We start from the raw sequence: 19,868 nt of genomic DNA, 5'->3' as shown, positions 1-19,868 counted from the left end.
GATCATGTGAAAGAAGGGAAGGCTTTGTATGAAGAAGCATGACAAATTAAGCCATCTGTGTTGTATTTGAAGGTCTTCAGTTCAAATCCTGTTTGGAGTAGCTCTTATTCTAAATGGATCATTAACTACTTAACTTAATAGGTAACTGTGAGCAGCATTTGGACTAATGAAAGCACGTAAATAATGTATTTGATCCAGAACACTAATAGGGAGCAACATGGGATTTTCTTTAAACTTTCAGTACGTGCAATGTTTCCTTTGAGCAAAGAAAGAATGTGACGTTAGTGGTGGAAGGGGAAACCATCTTGCAATCAAAATACCCCTGCTCCTAGAAATGTAAACCAAAGTTTAACAATTGCAAATGATACCAATTTATCTTCCAAATGTACAGTATAAACATGGTATGCCATTATATACTGACTAACATTTTCTCAGCCTTGCCTGCAGGTTTAAATAGCCGGGGGTCTTCAGTCATAATGACAGCTCCAGAGGCAAGGGAACTTGCTACTGCCAGGTGTGTGAGTGGAAAGAACCCGGCTTCCCTCCCAGCTCTAGCCCATGCAGTCTTCCCAGTTGCTAAGAATGAACTTACTTTGAAATTCTAAGAAGTAAGTTGTTTATTCTAAACTGTTACTGCCAACTAGAGTTGTGCGTTCATTCTGCTACCGGCACTGATTGATTCAAAGAAAGGAGAATTCTGTGACAGGAGACCTTTTGGTCTGTGCAGCAGAACTCCTCAGGGCTGTCCCTGTCTAAATGTATTCAACAAGGAGGAAAGGTGAGCTCTGCTCTGTGCTTGCACTGCGGGAGTCATCAGGGTGCAAGTAGGCGTGTGTTGCTTTCTTTATAACGCTATTATGTTTTCACAAAACAACGCAGACCGAGTACTTCCTTTCAGCCCGCAGTGCCAGCCAGCATATTCCTTTCCTCTTGGCTGGGGCAGGAGGGCAAAGCTGGGGCCCCAGGTTACAAGGCAGGCAGAAGGGCTGACCTGCTCTGCTACTGCCACCAAGCCATCAGGTTTTCTTGTGGTTCTGTCTCTAAAGTTAAGTTGCATCTTTCTTAATGAACAGCTGGGGCCTATTGTGGTACAACAAAGGCCTGTGGGAGCAAGACCCTACTCAGCTGCCTGTGCCGGGGTCTGGCATGCTGTTTACAGGAGATGCACAGCTTGTCTGCCCCGAGGCCACCTCCACCTCCAACCGTCTGTAAAGAGTGGTTGTTTTTTTTTTATTTTTTTCTCTATTTATATATGAAACAATATATTAAAAGGGATTGTTTGATCTAAACTACTTTGGGAAGAGTCTTGCCATCTATAAGTGACTATGCCTCCAAGCTTTTGGCTGGCTTGCTTTATTCTTGAGTGTTTGAGGAATGATTGATTGTTCTGGAAGCAAACTAAAAAGATAGATTTGAAGCTGTGAGCTCTCCAGGTCTAAAGAGCATTATGAAAGTAGGTTATGCTTTAAGGGTGCACATTGGAGTGCTTTAGCAGCTAAGTACAGACAGCTGCTCTTTGGACAACTTTGTTTTTGTAATTCACACAGCTCGTGTGTAGGAGAGGCTGATTTATATGCCATCTCCGCACATGTTTCCATACATGCGGTCAGAAGGGGGAGAAGGAACCTGCTAATGCAAGATGCTCGCTTAATTCACTGAAGAAGAGCGTAATTTAAGTGTTTATTCCTAGAGAATGTAATTCAGGAAAAACACATATGCAGCATAAACAACGGCTGCAGTCTACAAGGTATTAGGAATTCAGCTGCTGCCGTCCCTCATCCTTCACAGGTGTGGTTGTGTCCCCTCGGCTGGTTTCTGTGCCACATGTAAGCTGAACAGATTGCTCTAATTCAAAGGGTGACTGCAGTGCTGTTTTGATTCAGCCAGTCACAAAACCGTAAAACTTTTCAGCACGTGTTTGGCAAGGTAACGATCAGCTTTTTACTTCCAAGGCATTGTCAGGATCTATTGTGCTTTTTGGAATATGACAAAGGCCAGTGACCAACAGGAATCTAATGGGGTCTACATGAAGCTTGCATATCTTTATCATTATTGTTCTACGCAGGGACTGTTCCTTCACTTGGAACGGAATGGCCGAGTAACTCACTGAAACAACTATTACAGGAATAGCTTTATTTATCTTTAAACAATCTCTATATTACAATTTATGCATCAGTATGCAAAATTAGAAGTATTAAACTATCTCCATAAAATATTCAGGAATGAAGTGTGTGTATATACATTTATGTTTTAAATAATGACATTTAAACAAGGACTGAATTATTAAAGCGCTGTATGAAATGTTGATAAGGAAGGGGCTCATTTCACATTCAGAAAGGACAACTCAGGCTTCTGTCTTTCAGTACACAAGACACACGGCTTTTAGAAATCACATTGAACAAAACAGACCTCAGGAGAAAAACACTGCCTACACTACATTCGTAGGTACTGTGCATTTGGTCTTATCCGGTGTGCATAGGAAGTATTAAATAACAAATGTGTATCTATGGGCTCAAAATGTTGATCAGATTTTATTCCAGTTCTTGTCTCTAATTCTGGCCACGTTCAGGAATCCCGAGACAAAATGAACGACTGTGAGTATGTAGAGAAGGGGATGGAAGTTACAAGCACGCTTGAAAGCCAAGTAAGCTCTTTTTTTTTTTTTTTTTTTAAAAAAAAAAAAAGCTGCTCTAGTCAGATTTGGTTTATAAAGCAATCTAAGTGTGCCTAGAATGATTGCTTGTCTACTACAAACTGTAAAAGATCTGAAAACAAAACACTTAGAAAGCTCATTTGTCTTCACGTGTTTAAAAGTGTACTGCAATGGCATCATTGACTATTAATTACTGTAGCTGGAACCTGTGGGCCCTTACTTTCGGACCAAACTGAAAAAAATCTCATTTTCCTTTGCACAAATACTATTTGAAAGATCGTACTTCTGAGTATCTCTGTTTTTATCATTTTAAAGATGATAAGCATAAAATAGGGCTTAAGTGCGCCGGTACTATGCGTAGTGGTGGCAGCTCAGCAGTAAGGAAGACCCACCAAGGCTGTATTTAGCACCTGCACATCTATGGTATAATGAGCTCAGTGATTCTTAGTCGATTTCAAGGAGGCTAAGCTCTGGTTTGTAAATTGTTGAACTGCATGTTATTGGCCTCCAGCTAATGACCAGACAACGCGCAGTGTCGTATATACATTGAAAGTTCTGAAAATCTGATGGTGGATGAAATAAAGTTTCTGTATACAGACAGTTTTAAAAATAAATTCATGTTGTAGTTCATGTTTTGTTCTCCAATCCACACAAAGGCACTAGTTTACATTAAGGACTAATGTCCTGCAAAACTTCAGTCAAATAAAGGAAGCTATTCTAAGGCTAAAGTGGTGCTAAAACCCAGCTGTCACTAAGTAACTTAAAACAGCCACACTGGGTTTTTCAAATTTAGTGGGGGAAAATGTTTTGCCTCAGGATGTGCGTGCTGGGGGCAGTGCATGTGTGGGGGGAAAGGCTCAGCCTTGAGCAAGTTTTTACAGCTGAGTTATAAACCTGGTTTACAACAGAAACTGGCAGACCCTAAAATATGATATAGTATGTATTGATACATATGTTTTGTGTGGCAAAAATGTCTCTATGCACGCAACTGTTCCTTATTCCCGATTTTTTTGGTTATTGAAAGAAAAGGGATTTTGATCAAGCTATAGTCTAAAGCTTTTCCTTTTCACCTTATCCACATGCTAGAACCCTTTCCTTCCAGCACCAGCATGGAAGGAATGCTGTCAAGATTAGAAAAGCTTAAGTTTGTTATTATCTATCTCCTACTTCCTCAAAGATTATATGCATCTTTTCTTGATACAGGTTACTGCATACGAAGTGTTATGTTCAGAATGGTAAGATATTACTATCTGCACCACAAGTATTTATTAATAAAATCCTTTCCTCAAGGCTTTGTTTTTTACCATTATGAATTTGCTAATGAATACTTGGGCAAAATTTGGATCAACCACATAGTTGTATGTTTTCGTTACAGCTGGAAGGTGTTCGGCAGCCACAGCTTGCGGTGCTGGCACTGTGGCGGTGCTGGGGGCGAGGTGGTAAGATGTCTTTGTGATGTACTCCACGAGGCGGTTGTACTGTTGTTCTGATAGTCTCTCTCTAACTCCATCCGCCTGAAATAAGGTAACAAAAAATGATTACTCAGTAATTGACAGTAACTGAACTTAGTAGTGAAGACAGTAAGTTCCGCATCATTTTCTATAGTTAAAAGTCTTCCCCCATAAGATCTTTCTTACAATAGCTTCATGGATGTTTTAATCAGCAGAGTTCTCCCATTGCAGGGTGGCCTACTACTTGCTATTTTGGACGGTTCTGCCTGAGAAGCTCTAGCTCCACCACAGAAAAGTCTAAGCAGAATCTTTGGAGATTTTCAGGGATAGACCCAACACACCTCGCTCAAGAGAAGATCTTTACAACAGACCAGCTCTTTGCAGACAGGAAAAAACACCTGCAGCCCTCTTAGAAAAACGCCAGTAGCTCCCAGGAGTGTTTATCAGATAGACAGCAGCATGACAACCTGCAGTCATTTCTGGGGAGCTCAGTAAGTTTAAGTCTTTTACTCACTCGATTCAGAATAAGAACTAGAAGCTACCTCCCAGGTCTAACTGTGACTGGATACATCCATGTGCTTATGATAACCAAAGGAGCATCCACAGAATTACATTTTTTTAAAACAAAAGATTTTCACTGAAGATGTTTTGGGCATGTTACTTATGGAGAAGAACTTGTGCAGTGTCTTCTCCAACGTGAGTTGGAGAGACTACTCTGAAGAAATCCCTTTTTGTAGGCTGAAATATGCTGAGGTTCAAAGTTCTAGTAAGAAGGACGCGATTGACTCATCTCCAGCTAAAGCCAATGCTGCCAGCAGAAAGGTGGCATCTACCATGTGGTGTCAACCAGATTAGGTATTAGATGAAATGCCACAGGCAAATCTGGCCCTGGAAAATCAATCTGCTGTGTCCTTTTTTGCTCTGAAGAGAAAGAAATTGAAGATGGCTGTGACTAGACTGAGAAGGGAGAGCATGCAAGCAGGCATCAAGCTAGCTGACTGACTTAAAAAAAACTGTTTCAGAAATATCACTATGGATGCTACAGTGGTATCACTATCAACACAATTTAGAATAGAACTTATTTCCAAAATGTGAAAATAACAGAAGGGCAGACACTATCCTAGGGAGAGGTTTTGATGCTTCCTTAATTACAGTTGGAGAACTGTTCAAAATGTCTTTCTTTGTTGGATGTCACGCTGAGGATTCAACGACTGCTGCCTTCAGCCTGTCTTTCAGGAAGTTTTACACATGCCTCAGTGGATGTGATGGTATTTTCAAGCAGTGCCACTGGATTCATTTTAGCAGCCAGGATCAATATCTTGTCACATCTTTGGACTGCAAGGCTCATTTAAAACAAACCATTGCTTAGTTGAAGAAATAATTAATATGATTCATAGATAGTGACAGCTGTCATGTTCAAATCAAAACAATCCCTTGCCTTTTTTTTTTTAAACTATGCCTTTGGAGAAGATCTTACTGCTCATCAAGCAGAAATGCTCCTGTTTTCAATCATCACCACAAAAATGCTAAAGGAAGCAGGATCTTGAACAAACTCAGAAGCTTGAAGTTGGAGCCTGTGCTTAGAGACAATGGGAATGAAGGAATGGGCAGAGGAACGCGTGGTTTCCTCTACACCCTCCTTAAAGGGAGGGGAAAAAATCGCAAGGCAGACTGCTGCTGCTGCAGATAGACACATGGCTAACAGTGGAGAATGTCTGAATGATGGCTTCAGTCTGCTCTTACAGAAAAAGCACCTCAGCAGTCCATCTGTTTCACCAGTTGAAAGGAGAGAAATATGCTGAAGTAGCACCTATGTAAACCAGACTATAGTTCTGACTCCACACTGACCAAAAGACAAAAGTTATCAAAGGAGATGGAAATGGTGTTGGCATCCCACTCACCGACTAGGGTGAACCCATTATTCATAGGACCATCAATGAATGTCAGTGGGGTGCCATTTTTCAGCATGAAGGAATTCAGTTCCACACCTTTACTCCATAGGCACTTCCACGTCAGGCGCCATTTTGTCAGACTGCCCTTCTGCTGCCATACCACCAACATCCGCCTCTGATGTCATGGGCCAATATAATAAAATAGGAGGCATTACTTTTGGAGCAACCCTTGTAAAAGAGGGTAATTTAAATGAGATGTAAGGAAGAAATTCTTCACAGTGAGGGTGGTGAGGCACTGGCGCAGGCTGCCCAGAGAAGCTGTGGCTGCTCCATCCCTGGGGGTGTTCTAGGCTGGGTTGGATGGGGCCCTGGGCCCCTGGGTCTGGTGAGACGTGTTTCTGTGCCCATGGGAGCTAGCTCCCTTTCAACCCAAACCAGTCTGTGATTCTTTGATTCATTCAGACCCAGGCCGTATCCCACAAATACAGCATAATTATTCAGGAGGAAATATTAACTGTACTTGGACAATCTTCCACAGTATCTGGGATCCTACCTGTTTCCAGATGACACTTATCTGTAACTGTCTGCTTCTCCAGTCTGTTTCAGTTTAGCTTATATTGTCAAGACAACAACAGAAACTTGGAATTGCTGTTATTCAACTTTTTTTTTCCCTCCTAGATGGGACCGAGCATTGTCAGTAAGTTCCTTAACCAACTATTTTGAGAATCAATCAATCAATCAAAACTTGAACAAGGGTTGCTTAGTGCATCTGCTAGATCAATCTTAAATACCACATGGCCTTTAAGGTTAGATGGCCACGTCTTCTGGTTAAGAACTTTAATTTTTTCCTAAAATTACCCCAACTATGATGGGTAATTTTAGAATAATCCTTCAGCAGTTCTAACTAAATCTACAGTAGCTACAGCATATTTGTTGTAGCAGTCCAGATGTGTGTGTAGCAATTATGGTCTGCTTTGTGCACACGGAGTGAGTAAAAAGGTCTGTTATTTTAGGTTTTTTTTCTTCTCACAACTTCCTTAACAATCCATAGAGTGGTTTTCAGCTCCAAGTATGATACAGGTAGGATGTGTGAAAACCCTGTTGCAAACCATCACAAAGAAATCCTGGAATATCTGAAATTCCAGGGCCCTTCGATTTTTGCTGCCTGCAATGAACTATATCAAGAGCAGTTGGAATAGGAGACTGTTAGAGTTTGATGCCTGTCTGGAAGCAAGCAGTGTCTCAATTACTTTGGAAGACAATCCAAGCACAATTAATGCTTCCCTTTCAATAACAATGTTGTCAGTGCCAGAGTTTTCAAGATTCCATCCAGGTTATTCCTAGCCAGATGGATTAAGTTATATCTTGTGGAGGCGAACAAGCCATCAGGCACAACGACTGCTGAAAGAGTCAAAATATGCTCTATAACATCTCTGGTGAGTACAGCTGTAGAATAACTCATGTTTTTTTTCCTAACGGTTCCAAGAAGCTGAGGCAAAGGGAGAAACTGTTTTGGGCAGAGCTGAAACAAAACTTCTGGCAATTATTTTGGGTGGACAATAAGATAAAAAAAAACAAAGTGGATTTTTATAATGCTGAAATGATTTGTTTCAGTTTGTTTTTTTTTTTTTCTAGGATCTTTGACTAAAATAATCAGCAAAATAGATATAATTTATACTTGGCAACAATACCTCATCATAATATTTTGGAAGACCTGACTGGGCATTTTTTCAGCAAAAAATGTTGGTCTTCACCAATGCCATCATGTACAGAAGTGCCTGCACTTCAGCTACACCAAGACAGCCTACCATTAATAGTTGAGAGTCATGTCTATTCAGGTGTAGCTGTGCAGCTCTGAAGCTGCTTACCCGCAAGCCATAGCTTGCTGCTCCTAAGTTTGCTTTTCCTTATCACATTCACAGAGCCTTTATACACATTCTTGTTGAGCAGCTGAAAGGGAGGCCTTGGCTCCCATAAGTGCCAGTGCTCTACAGAATTGACTGCTCCACTCCTGGGGCACATGCACTCTTCACTGCTTTTATCACGCCATACAGTTTCACTGCATTTCTCTGCACTCTCAGCCCATGTCAGCAGAAGACACTGTGTACACAGAGGCTGGATGGCTCAAGGCTTACAGCTCCTGGCATTGCTATCCCACTGGAGTAGGGGATCCCATATTTTTATACAGCTAAAGAAAGAAACATGTATTTGGTCCAGTACTTCCAAGGCAGGTCACTAAACAGTGTGTACTAGCATGTGTACATAGGAATGTTGGATTCTGTGCTTATGTCATGTAGAGTGGAGCACTTACAGGAGCCACTTGCCCTAGCAGTCCTATAAATTGCCAGCTGCAGCAGCTATGGGGCTAGAATTAGACTCCCCATCCCTTGTCTTTCCTCCTCCTATGCAGGCATCACCATCTTGCAGCAACCTTTGGGCAAGCAGCCCAACAGAGCAGCAGCCTACTCCTCACCCCATGGATAACCAAATATAAAGACAAGAGCCACCACAGCTACTACAACCCAATTAAAAAAATATGGCCCGCTGCTAAAGTTAGGGTTAGGTTAAATTGAGTGCATCAGTAATCTAAGGGAGAACAAATGAACTTCCCTCCAGGACAGTAGTTCTGGACTGAGCAGGATGGGCTGGATTCAGTAGAATGGGTGCCTCCAGCAACCACATAGCGTTCAGGGAGAGAAAAACTGGGCTTTGGCCACTTGCATCAAATTTAAGTAATGCCTCATGTAACACTGAGATGAAAAAGGGCAACATCAGTCAACAGCACTCTGTGAGACTGATGTTACTGGAAAGACAATAAATGTAAATAGAGAATACAGCACTTAAAAAGCCTTTTGCAAAAATTCCAAGTATTGTCATGACACAGATGAAGTCGTTGTTCTGCTGGAATTGATGGCAAAATTCTTCAGTGACCAGCAAAGTTTGGATTTTACTGAAGCCTCTCATACTCTTGGCACACCTCATACTTTCTGTTATTTTACATATGTTCTTTTTGCATATTTGAAACAGAAATTTCTGGCATGGCAGTCTATTAACTACCTGACATACTTTTATAAAAACAGGAATTAGGACATATATGTTTGTTTTTGAACTCATAGAATCATATGATTCCACTTGAGAATTTAATACAATAAACATTGTTTCCCGAAAGTGTAAAAATATACCATTCTTCTACCATTAAAAGACAATAATTCATCCAAAACCTCAGTATTCAAATGGCCTTGAGATTTTTCAATAGGAAGATGAAGGTTTTATGCTCTTTCTGGCAAACACTTGGTGTCTCCAATCTCAGCAAGAGAACCAGTCCTTTTTACAGATAGCATTTGCAATAGAAGGAAGATCTAAGGAACTAAATAGAGCTAGCAAGCCAAGAAAGAACACTTCCCTGAAAGTGGGGAGATAAGAAATACGTTGAAAGGAAGATGCATCAGCATTACTGAACTGTTAAAACAGAATTCACAGAATGATGAAAGGAACTGTTCTCACTGTGACTTTGTAGGCACAACTCTAACTGGCCAACACTAAGCACCTCACCTGCAGCTAGGCATGAGAACCTCTGCAGAAACAAGGTGGTGCTTGCCAAGAACCTACGCTTACTCTTATTTTTCCCTCAGAAAATCTCTGTCACAGATACTAAGTTTCATGATCAATAGGAGGATAGAAGAGAGGAGACAAGTCCCTTTCATCCAAAGGCCAACAGTCAATGATGACGTGTGTGAAAACAACAGGTCCTCTGGTTTGGCACTTAAACCTCTGGTCTCTCAACCCAAAGGGGAGTGTGGCCGCTGCCAAAAGCATCGCCACCACTGTGACTTTATCTTTGACTGAAAATGTCACTCAGTCTTTACCTCCAAATCACATGGCACTCTCTGTTGCTTCAGCTGCACCTTCAGCAGGTCCTTTTGCTGATCATCTTCCAGACAATCGATTTCAGTCACGGGGAAGGCCTGCTGCTGCGTGTCTTCACTGATACTGACCACAAAGAGCACCTCCGAGGTGAGCAGCAAGCAGCCGTCATGCTGCTGGCCTGACCCGCTCACAATCATGACATCTAAGGCCATGTGGACCTCTGGCTTCCCTAGAGATTGCAGCATTTTCCTGTGTTATCAAAGAAAAAAAAGTAGTAGTCAGTGTTAGGCACTGGATCCTCAAGGACTTCTTTTGATCACTAATGCTCTTAAGCCTGTAGCTATCGTCTACAAATAGAAAATAAGCCATGGAATACATTCCAAATCTCCATTACTGAACAATGTAAGACTCAAGATTTAGTGGATAAATGTGAAAATGTTATTTATCAAAACTCCCTAATCATTCAATGCAAAGTTGGCCTAATAACAATGCTAGATCAGCCTATTTCCCATCCTAATAGAAAAATTACCCTGAGAAGCGGATTACACATTCAGCACAGAAAATAAAGCTATCTTCACTAACAGCTGTTTCTGGAGATGTGCAGTATTTTTCTTGGGCTCAGTGCAATGATAAATAAGAGCTCACTGAATGCCATTAAATAAAGATCAGCTCTGTAGTTCCAAAGCTGGAAGCAGATCAGCAGCCCATCATTTGCAGATTGGGTTTCTATGCACTACCTTCGTGTTTAATGTTCCTAAACAAACTGCCATAACTCAGCCTTTCCTAGGGAAGCAGCCTGTTAACTTGACCACAGGCCAGAGCCTATTAATAAACAATGTGGATGTAAAAATGAGCAAGTGTCTAAATAATTTTACCAGACGTATTTGACGTGGCTATTTGGAGCCTGCTCAACTTGTTGATCATTTGGATGAGAGCGCTGCTTGGGAAGCTGAGAAAGTCCAGCTCCATGCAAAATACCTGTGGTAAGAGAATTTAAGGTTTTTAGTAGTTGTTTTCCACAAAACAGTTACATGTTGTAGTGATGTCATCTGTTAAAAGCAGTTCATAAAATACTGCAGATCCAAAGTGATGTCACATCTCTGGAAGCTGTAGTCAAGATAATTCATTAAATATTACAATGTAAGAGTTGTGCACTTAACCCCAGTGATCTTGCATTAGCAAGAATCAAAGAAAAAAACAACAACCCAAAACAGTGCATGTTCTAAAAATCTGCCATACATTTGCAATTAAGAGAAACATAATGCTCCTGAGAGCCATCATTTCAGAGAAGGATCGGGCATATCTCTTACAGTTTATTAATAAAAAATAAAGACTGTTGTTAATTTTCTTGGTTAATATTAAAATAATTCCATGTACGTGCCACAATCGGTACAAATTTGAAGGAAAGTTTGCCTAGGCCCTGTACGATCAGTTACTTAATCCGTCTGTTAAGCATAGATCCATATACATTTATGAGATGTTCCAGGGCATCTGGTTTATTGTGAATTCTTCTTAATGCCCACACAGAATGTAGAAGCAGCAGTTTAACAGGGTTCTAAATAGGCTACCCAAAGCTGAAGATGATACAGTACATATGCTTTCAGATGGCTTGTGATCTTTTAAAAATGAGGTGCAGTCACCAGAAAAAGAGGGTTGCCAAACATTCACAAATTAAGTGGTTTCAACAGTTTTAACAAGAAAGACAGGAAGTAGGCTAAGCAGTAAGCAGTAGTGTCATAAGGTTTAGTGCAAAGTTACTCTTTGAGTAAACAAAGTTGGGGTTTTTTGGAGTAATGAAGCATTCTATTAAAGGAAAAGGCATTTTTTTTGCATAAGGGTGTTAATAACTTAGATTCCTTTTTACACAATAGATAATAATTTAAACAAAACATCAGCACTGAGAAAACCCTCTAATTTTTAACACACATGTTGATGGTAATACTTAAAAGCAGCATCCCAGTTGTAACAGTTGGCTTACCGAGGTTCTCAGCATTATGCGAGTGAAAATGTTATTTACAGATGGAGAAAGAGAGAACATGTGTTTATTTCTGTGTGGTCCCCCACCCCTTGGTCCCCCCCAAGAGGCACGGTCCCACTTCCAATCCAGTTGTGGGTAAGAGTTACTTGAACTCTTGTATTTTCCTCTCACGCACTGTCAGCTATTATTGATACAGTTTTGATGTTTTTTCCTGGCTAACTCCTTTTGTCACATGCTCATGGAAAACATGATGTGTTGTGTACCATATCTGCAATGAAAAGTGTCCTTCTACTGTTACAAGTTTCTTGATAAAGACAGCTCTAAATCTAAAAACAATAATTCCACAGTCAACAAAACGGACACAGTGCCAGACGAAAACAGACACAAGTTTTGATTTTACTGATATGGGCTTTACAGCTATCGGATGCGTATTTCAGGACAACGGATATTATTAACACTCCTACAAACCAGATAAAGTCGGGGCAATTATTTGAAAGAATTACAGAAATTAAATATCTAATTATTTCTTTCAATAGATTACTTCAAGGAATGAGTACTAAGTGTAATAGGAAGTGTGGAAACAATATCCCAAACTTAAGCTCTAGGAGAATTACAGGTATTCTAAATAACACATCACAAATGCAAATGAGGCTAGCAGCTAAAGGCTAAATCTTCAAGATTTGTCCAGTGCAATGAAGCAAAATTAATGACACATTGTCCTTGTATCAACAGATCTCCCTGCCTTTCTCCCCCACTTGCCCCCCACAACCCACCTCTTTTTAAACATCCAGGCCAGCAGCTTCCATTTCATGATGCTGGAAGCAAAGAAATCAGTGTGTTTTGATGTTTTCTTCTTATCTTTGACAGTTCTTGGAGGCCCAGGAGCATTTACTTCAATGTGAAAGGATTCACCGTGACTGCCGCTAAGCGCTTAGTCTCGCCCAACAGCCCACCTCTGGTGGTTAAAAGGTTACCCACGTGCCTAAAAACAGGGCTATCTTCTTACAGCTCTCCAAAATAAAGGGGATATTCTCCCAAGAACATAACTCTCTTTGTATAGAGATAACCTAACTCTTGCCTTGCTGTAACAAAGCAATCGCAAAATAATGCTGTAATTGGACATAGTGTTGCTCGATTACATTTACGTAAAGAACTCTTTTGTAAGCACATATGTTTCTGTAACTAATTCCAGTGTATTCCAACAATTACTTCATGCTTTCTGCATTCTGTGTTTCTGTGGCTGTACAAGACTGATCGGCAACACAAGAGAGAAGCACAACTTGGTTTTTTAAGAAAATGAGTACAACATTTGTAACTATGCAAATGTGGCACTTCTAACTCCTTCTCTAAGCTTCCAAGCTGAGTAATTAGACTTAGCCGGTTGTATTTGAAAAGCATTTTAAAGACCTGGTCATGAAAACTGAAACGGAGATGCTGGAAACAGAGAAACTCACCATATCCTGTTTGGGAGACAAGTTCAGCCGCACCTCCAATTGGCTTTGTAAAGACTCCCATAATGCCTTTTCCCACACCAGAGATAACACCTTTGGCTTTGTGCCCTGCTGATGCTTGGCCCTCAGACACTCTCTGAAAATTCTGCATCGGCTGATCTACAATGCCAGCAATTGCACCTGAAAAAACAAGAGTCCCCAGAAGTTAGTGGAGATTAATATCCCAGAAGAAGAAGAAATCGTATCACTGCAACTGAATGCTGTTTGGATTTCAGATAGTACTCCACCCACTTCACACAGCTATTTACCATGCAAACAATTAACTAAAAAATACCGTAGCTTCAGTTTAAGTTAAATATTCACTTTATTTTTTTAATGCATTTTGCTTTTTTAAACATTCAGATCACTTAGCATGAAAGTATATTTTCACCTTCCGACTACTTTCTCTAAGCGTTTCTGCTGCGTTGGTATAATTGAGCTCATTCTGTGTAGCAATTCTGAAAATGCTGCACTTGGAATAGAATCCACCAGTTTTTTGAAGACTTTAGCTCTTATGGAAATGAGATTTTCACATAAGCCTGAGATAGACTTCGTGAGAATAAAAAGTGCCTGTGTTCAATAGATCATTTTTATATCCTCTTCCACTGCCAGAAATGTTCATAAGCTAATGCAACTTTTGATATATTACTAAGATTAGCAGAATTAGACTTTGAGACTTTTTGTTACTTTTTTGTGAAAACGATCATATTTTACTTTAATGTGCATGGGTCAAACTTTTACAAGTGACACAGTGACCTTCCCAGCTTTTAGTATCAACAGAGAACTCCAACTTAAATCTTCCTAAATGTAAACAGGTATGCGAGGTGGTACATTTCTTTGATCTTTAGTTTACTCGAGCCACTTAACCACAGACATGTCTCTAGTTATTGCAATTTTGATAGATAAGCTATTTGGTAATCGCTGAGAATACAATGATTGGACAAACTGACATCAGTTGGAAGATGGTTTGCCTGATCCAATGTTCTTTGCTCAGCAAAAAGGAAGTACGTGGGCTCCTTGGACAGCTCTTAGTTTGCAGCTTCTGCTGCAAATATCAAACCAAATATCTAAGGATAGGACGGCATATCACCTTGGGAACTGGTTTTTACCGCGACGCAGGCATCTTTGAAGATATTGCTTTGTATGTGGAAGCAAATGCAGGCATGATTCCACAGATTCTGACAAGCACAGCATTGGTATTTGGCCCCATATGTTTACCAGCGTGACACATGCTAGTCAGCTAGCCGCTAACCAGTGTTCAGATGGTTTCAGTTACTGTTACTGGATAAATGAAGTTGCTGACTTCGAACAACATGAACTAATATTGTACTTGTACACTGGTGTTCTGCCCAAATAAAAGACGAGGAGGAGAAGCAGCACACATTTTCACAGATCCTTGTCCCCAGCATACTATCCATCAGCAATTCATGCAACTTGCATCCCCATAAAAGCCTCCCTTTCCTCTTAGAGATATCGCTTCCAACTTCTGTATGTGCAAAATTTGCTGATAAGTGCATAGTACTTCCCCAGAAAATGCCGGTCTAATTTTAATACGATACCCCGTTTTTATTGAGATCACTTGCTGAAGCTCAGTATTCAGCTGTTTTATTCTTCTTCATTTACAAAGGTCATGAAACCTCCTTAATTGTATGTCACGGAAATGATACAATTTTCAATTCGATTCTGTTTCAATAGTACTTACCAGCTGCTCCTGCTGCTTGGCTAAAATAATATCCAACACCGCATTACACAATTGGGATTGTTTGTCCAGCAACAATTGGGTTGCATTTGAAGAGATGAAACAATACTTGGTGTTCTGCTAAGTTACAGTATTGCATTACCCTGTGACCTCCTTCACCCTATCTATTGAGGTCACCCACAGCAACTGCGCTTTCAGAACAGAAGTTATTGCCTTATTAAATGTAATCCACCTAAGTCCTAGCACTAGTAAATTATTTACTGCAATACACTTGAGCAATGTTATAAGGTAATAATAAATAAGAGCCTACTCCAAAGGACCTGTGGTATGCTGCAGGCACTTCTCAGCTGGAATTAGGCCCAGAGGACAAGGAAACAGAATGGAAACTGCTGTGACTGTGTTATATAAGATTATTTATACAGTACCCAAAATAATATACAGCTTAATTAGCCCGTTGTTTAGTACTTCCACACCTTCTGTTGTTCAGCCATTTTACACATGTTCTGAGCTTGACTGTGGTGCCACTGCACTCAAACACTTTTGCAAGTTGTGTCTTCGTACCTGTAAAAAGTATAGCCAGCGGTATTCTCCCTCTCTGCTCACCCTTTGTAGTCTCCTACCTCAAACCACAACACGCTTATATAACTTATTCACGTGCTGTGGTCACTCCCACAAATCACACAACAAACTGTAACTGTGCTTCTTTAATATAAGGAGTGGCCAGTCCTGCCGTTCATGTGTGGGGAAGTCAGGTTTGTGCAGCTCCTTCCCTGCACGCATCATGTGCGAGAAAAGGAAAAAAATATAAAAGTTGAAGGCTGAGCAACCTCAAACTCCAAACAGCAGTGAGACAACAGTAACAGACACGTGAGGTTCACTGCTTCTCCTTGCACCAGAAATGGCGTGAAGCAGATGTTCTGCGGTATCCATGGGGCTTCTTTTTTTCTAACCTGAAGTCAGTGGAAGAAGCACCGTGCTGGACAGACTTACCTCAGAATGTGTTTCCCCGTTTGCTGCTGTCGGGAGCGAGGGAGGCAGAGCACGAGGTACATGCCATGGCTCCTCCCTTCCCAGTCTCACCCTCACAGCCTGGAGGCAGCTCTCCTCCTGTTGTCACTGTCCTTTCTCCACAACGTCTCTTACCCATTCTTTTTTTTTTTTCAATTATTATTATTATTTTTTTTTTTTACCTTTTATGAAACAGTTCCCCATTCTTCTTTCCTTCCTTACCCTAGGCATTCAATTTTATATGCATGTCCACATATGTACACACACATTATGCATGTATAAAGAAAACCTCAATAAAATTAAACACCAAAGCAACAAAACAAAAACATATTCTTCCATTACTGGACCAAAGAAGTTCCAGCAGCACCGTAACATCTGCTAAGCATCAGCAGGGGTGCAGTCTAGTTAATACATGTTGCTCACTAAGCATAAAAAAGATACTTTGGTAACTACAAAATTCAGATAGTTCAGAGAATATCACTGTATTACTTCAAGAAGAATTTGATTACTGGCTGCAACTCATTCCTGCTCAGATTGACAAACAGTATTTGGTAAATGTAGCAAAAGCGTGGCTTACAGAATTTAGCAAAGCTCAGTTTGCTTGCAACAGACTCTTTCAGACCAAGGAATAATGGGAAATATTCCCAGTCCTTCACTGTGAGAAACTGGCCACGCTCTGCCATGAGGCAGGAAGATACCAAAACTGAAAGTGTTTGTGCTTCTTTTCTTTTCGCTGTTGTCCTTCTGCGGTGCCGCAAGTCTGTTTTACTGAAAATAACATCACATGAAAATACAGCTAAAATAAAGTGCACCTGTTGGCTCACGTTCGTCTATTTGTACAACTGGTGCGTGGAATAGCAAGACGTGCAGGGTTAGCATTGGCTCTCACTGTTTAATTTCTAGATGGGCAAACGTCAAGCAGCCTCGATTCAGTGATCGTGGCACTGTAAGAGTAACAACATCCCTCTGTAACAGAAATCTGAATTTCTGCAGTCCAGGCTTTACCTTCTCCATAGCACAGTTACACTGTCAGTCAGCATTGCTAACAATTTACTTCCCTAAAAAGTGAGTAGCATTCAACAGCACTTTTGAAATTGTGAATAACGTTTTCTTTCTAATATTTACCACCTTTTCAGTTATTCAGAAATGACTTTCTTACGGAGCTACTTCACCATGCTACTTTCACTAGGACCAGTAGCTGTAAATAAGGCCCATCATTTCAATATTCTCTTTTACACTTGGCTTATTATTTTAAGCTTGACCCTGTCAAGCAAAGTAAAAAAGATAATTCCTCGGTGGGGAGTGCCTGTCGTCTAAACATTTTATGTACAATTTCACTGTATTTCTGCCTGATCGTATAGTAGGAAAAAACCCACCGTGTGTCATGAGCTTTTGCTTCTTTTCATGTACAAATGTGACTAAAATGACCTAGCAGTCTCCCCCAAACTAGCAAAGAAGACAGCCGGCCAAAGATAACAATCAAATCAAACAACACCCTGACAGTGCTTGAGTCATTTAAAACGAGACAGGACAAAGCACTTAAGAATGTACCACTGGGAACAACTTGCACTGAGGAGGAGACAAGAGTACATAATTTTGGCCCTGATTCAGCAAAGCTCTTAAGCGCATGCTTAAGAGCTTTGCAGAATTGGGGTCACCACGAGCCAGACTTTTGGAAAAAATCAGAAAAGCAGCTCTTCGTTCTGTGCAGATACCACAATGTATCAGCGAGCTGAGTGCTCTTACACGCCGGTGCCTAGGCATGAAATCTGCATTTGCAGTTCTTTAAGCTGCTCGCCTGAGTCAGATGGTTTTTACAAACACGACAGCACTTTGACTGTCCTATAAATCTTTTTTACACTTCTCCATTTTACAATTATAATGTCATAGAAATTATGGTTCAGAGGGTCTTGCTCTCTGCATTCCTGTACTGATCTGAACTCTTTGTGCTTACGAGGGAATATAACAGAGCAGCTCCGGTTTGTTTTGTTATGTACGAAGAACCTGGGCGTCTTTTTGCAGTGAGCACTTTCATGTTTACTCGGAACATGGTGAAAGGAAGCAGCACGGCAGCAGCTCCCTTTGGCTGCGGCGGTTTTTGGAAAGAAGGCACAATATTCACTAAACTAAACAGTCAGAAACAGCTCTCTGATGTGTTTGAGAAAACTGAAATGTAGGTCTAAGCGTAACTGAGGACTCAATGCCATTTACATGAGTGCTGCTGTGTACAGAGAGAAAACAGTCTTTTTAAAAATCAAGTTTAAATTACAAATTCATTCAAATACTTCTGACTCCTCCCTCAGTGACAGGTCCCATAATTGCCGTTTTGTAGTTACGCAGTAACCCTTGTTATTTATTTGAATGCTTAGCTGCCTGCATTGCTAAGAGAAGACGTATTTAGCAGCGAGGACTCTCTAAATAGGAAGAGTGGGAGTAGGAGCAGGGTCCCAGCTTGCAAAGGAGCTCTCTTTAAATGCTGATGTGAAGTTCCAAGCTTCTAATAAGAAGTTTGATTTCTTAGGAAAATTAGGGATGCTTGAATTCTAAATCTTGATTTCTTAAACTCGGACGTCCTCCTGCAAACAACCAAAGCCTCGTGCACAGAGACACGTCATACGAGAACAGCACATTTGTGAGTGTGTTTCACAGCTTCCTGGCTTTCCTGAACAGCACAAACTTTTAACTTAATGCAGCCAAAGCTACAGGTTGTGCTCTGCAGTTTGGGCTCACAGTTTTAGTTCCTGATGGGCTCTGGCGTGTCAGCGAAGGGAACAGCCACCACATTATCCTCCTGCCTTATTAATAACTGAGCCAGGATCACCAAGCCATTTCACCAGTTCGCATACACCAGGCTGACACAGTGCTTCTAAAAGTATAATCTTTCATCCAGCTTCTCAACCTGACTGCCCTTAGCCCAATAAAACAAGATGGAAAAATAAAACCTCCTCTGAACTGCCTTTGATTTGCAGCACCAGTAACAGCTTACTATTGGGGTAGTAGCTACTGATATATGAAATTTCTCCTTCATGCACAGTTCTCCCAGGACACTCGCTTTCCAGTTTACAGGCATTATCAAATGACAGTGCTTCACATCATCTAACCTTATTGCTTAAAATAATTTCCAGTAACTTAACCCAAACTTGTAACATTTTTACCACTTCCTCTTCAGGGCTTTCAGGGTTGCGGTTGCAAATTTAGGAGTTGTGTACACTGCTGAAGATTAGGAAAGAGGACAAATCCTTTCAAGCTTCAGCTCTTCTAACCTTTTGCACTGGACTGCTTTTGGTCACTTTGATCTCTAAGGGATTTGTACTCTTTAAGACGCATCAAGGAAGTCTGCCAAACAATACAACACTGCATTCCTCTGCTGTGTGACAAATAGAAGGAACCTAGAAAATCCAGCCCCTTACTGCAAAATCTCTGTCAGAGACTTTTCCAGTATGGGGTAGTTTTCAAATTTGTAGGTACTATTTTGAAATGGCCAGGGCAATCTTCACTTCTAATCAAAGCACTTGGCTGCTCGATTAACACAGTTACACTGTCTCTCCGTAAAAGCAGAATTCCTCGTCAAAGCTTACTTAACATCTGCGCTAAGTTCAAGTGGTTTTCAAACAAAACCGAGAATCCCCGATATCTACAGTGCATCAAAAACAATCAGCTTCAGAAGGCATTCCTATAACTCATGGAAAAGTAAACACCAGCGTGCTGACGTCTTTGTGCTGACTTAGTTACAAGTCACCCTGCCCAATGCAGAATATTCTTCTGAGATTTACATCAGGTTCCGATGAAAATAATTCACAAAGAAAGCAAGTGTCAATGTGCTCTGTATC

At 40.7% G+C, this 19,868-nt stretch overlaps 1 protein-coding gene across 7 annotated transcripts in view; it reads right to left on the bottom strand.

The window, feature by feature from the left end:
* VPS13B (vacuolar protein sorting 13 homolog B) overlaps positions 2,119–19,868 on the bottom strand; it is a 421,101-nt gene continuing 403,351 nt past the window's right edge. For all 7 annotated transcript variants that reach the window (XM_021386667.1, XM_021386662.1, XM_021386666.1 and 4 more), the window contains 4 exons: positions 13,296–13,472; positions 10,739–10,841; positions 9,863–10,112; positions 2,119–4,167 (listed from right to left, as the gene is read on the bottom strand). In XM_021386667.1, the coding sequence (XP_021242342.1) occupies positions 3,922–4,167; positions 9,863–10,112; positions 10,739–10,841; positions 13,296–13,472 (776 nt within the window). In that variant the 3' untranslated portion in view covers positions 2,119–3,921. The remainder of the gene's footprint in view (positions 4,168–9,862; positions 10,113–10,738; positions 10,842–13,295; positions 13,473–19,868) is intronic.

This window comes from Numida meleagris, chromosome 2, assembly GCF_002078875.1.
Source record: "Numida meleagris isolate 19003 breed g44 Domestic line chromosome 2, NumMel1.0, whole genome shotgun sequence".
Taxonomy (NCBI): Eukaryota; Metazoa; Chordata; class Aves; order Galliformes; family Numididae; genus Numida; species Numida meleagris.
This window is presented reverse-complemented; position numbering and strand designations above follow the sequence as displayed.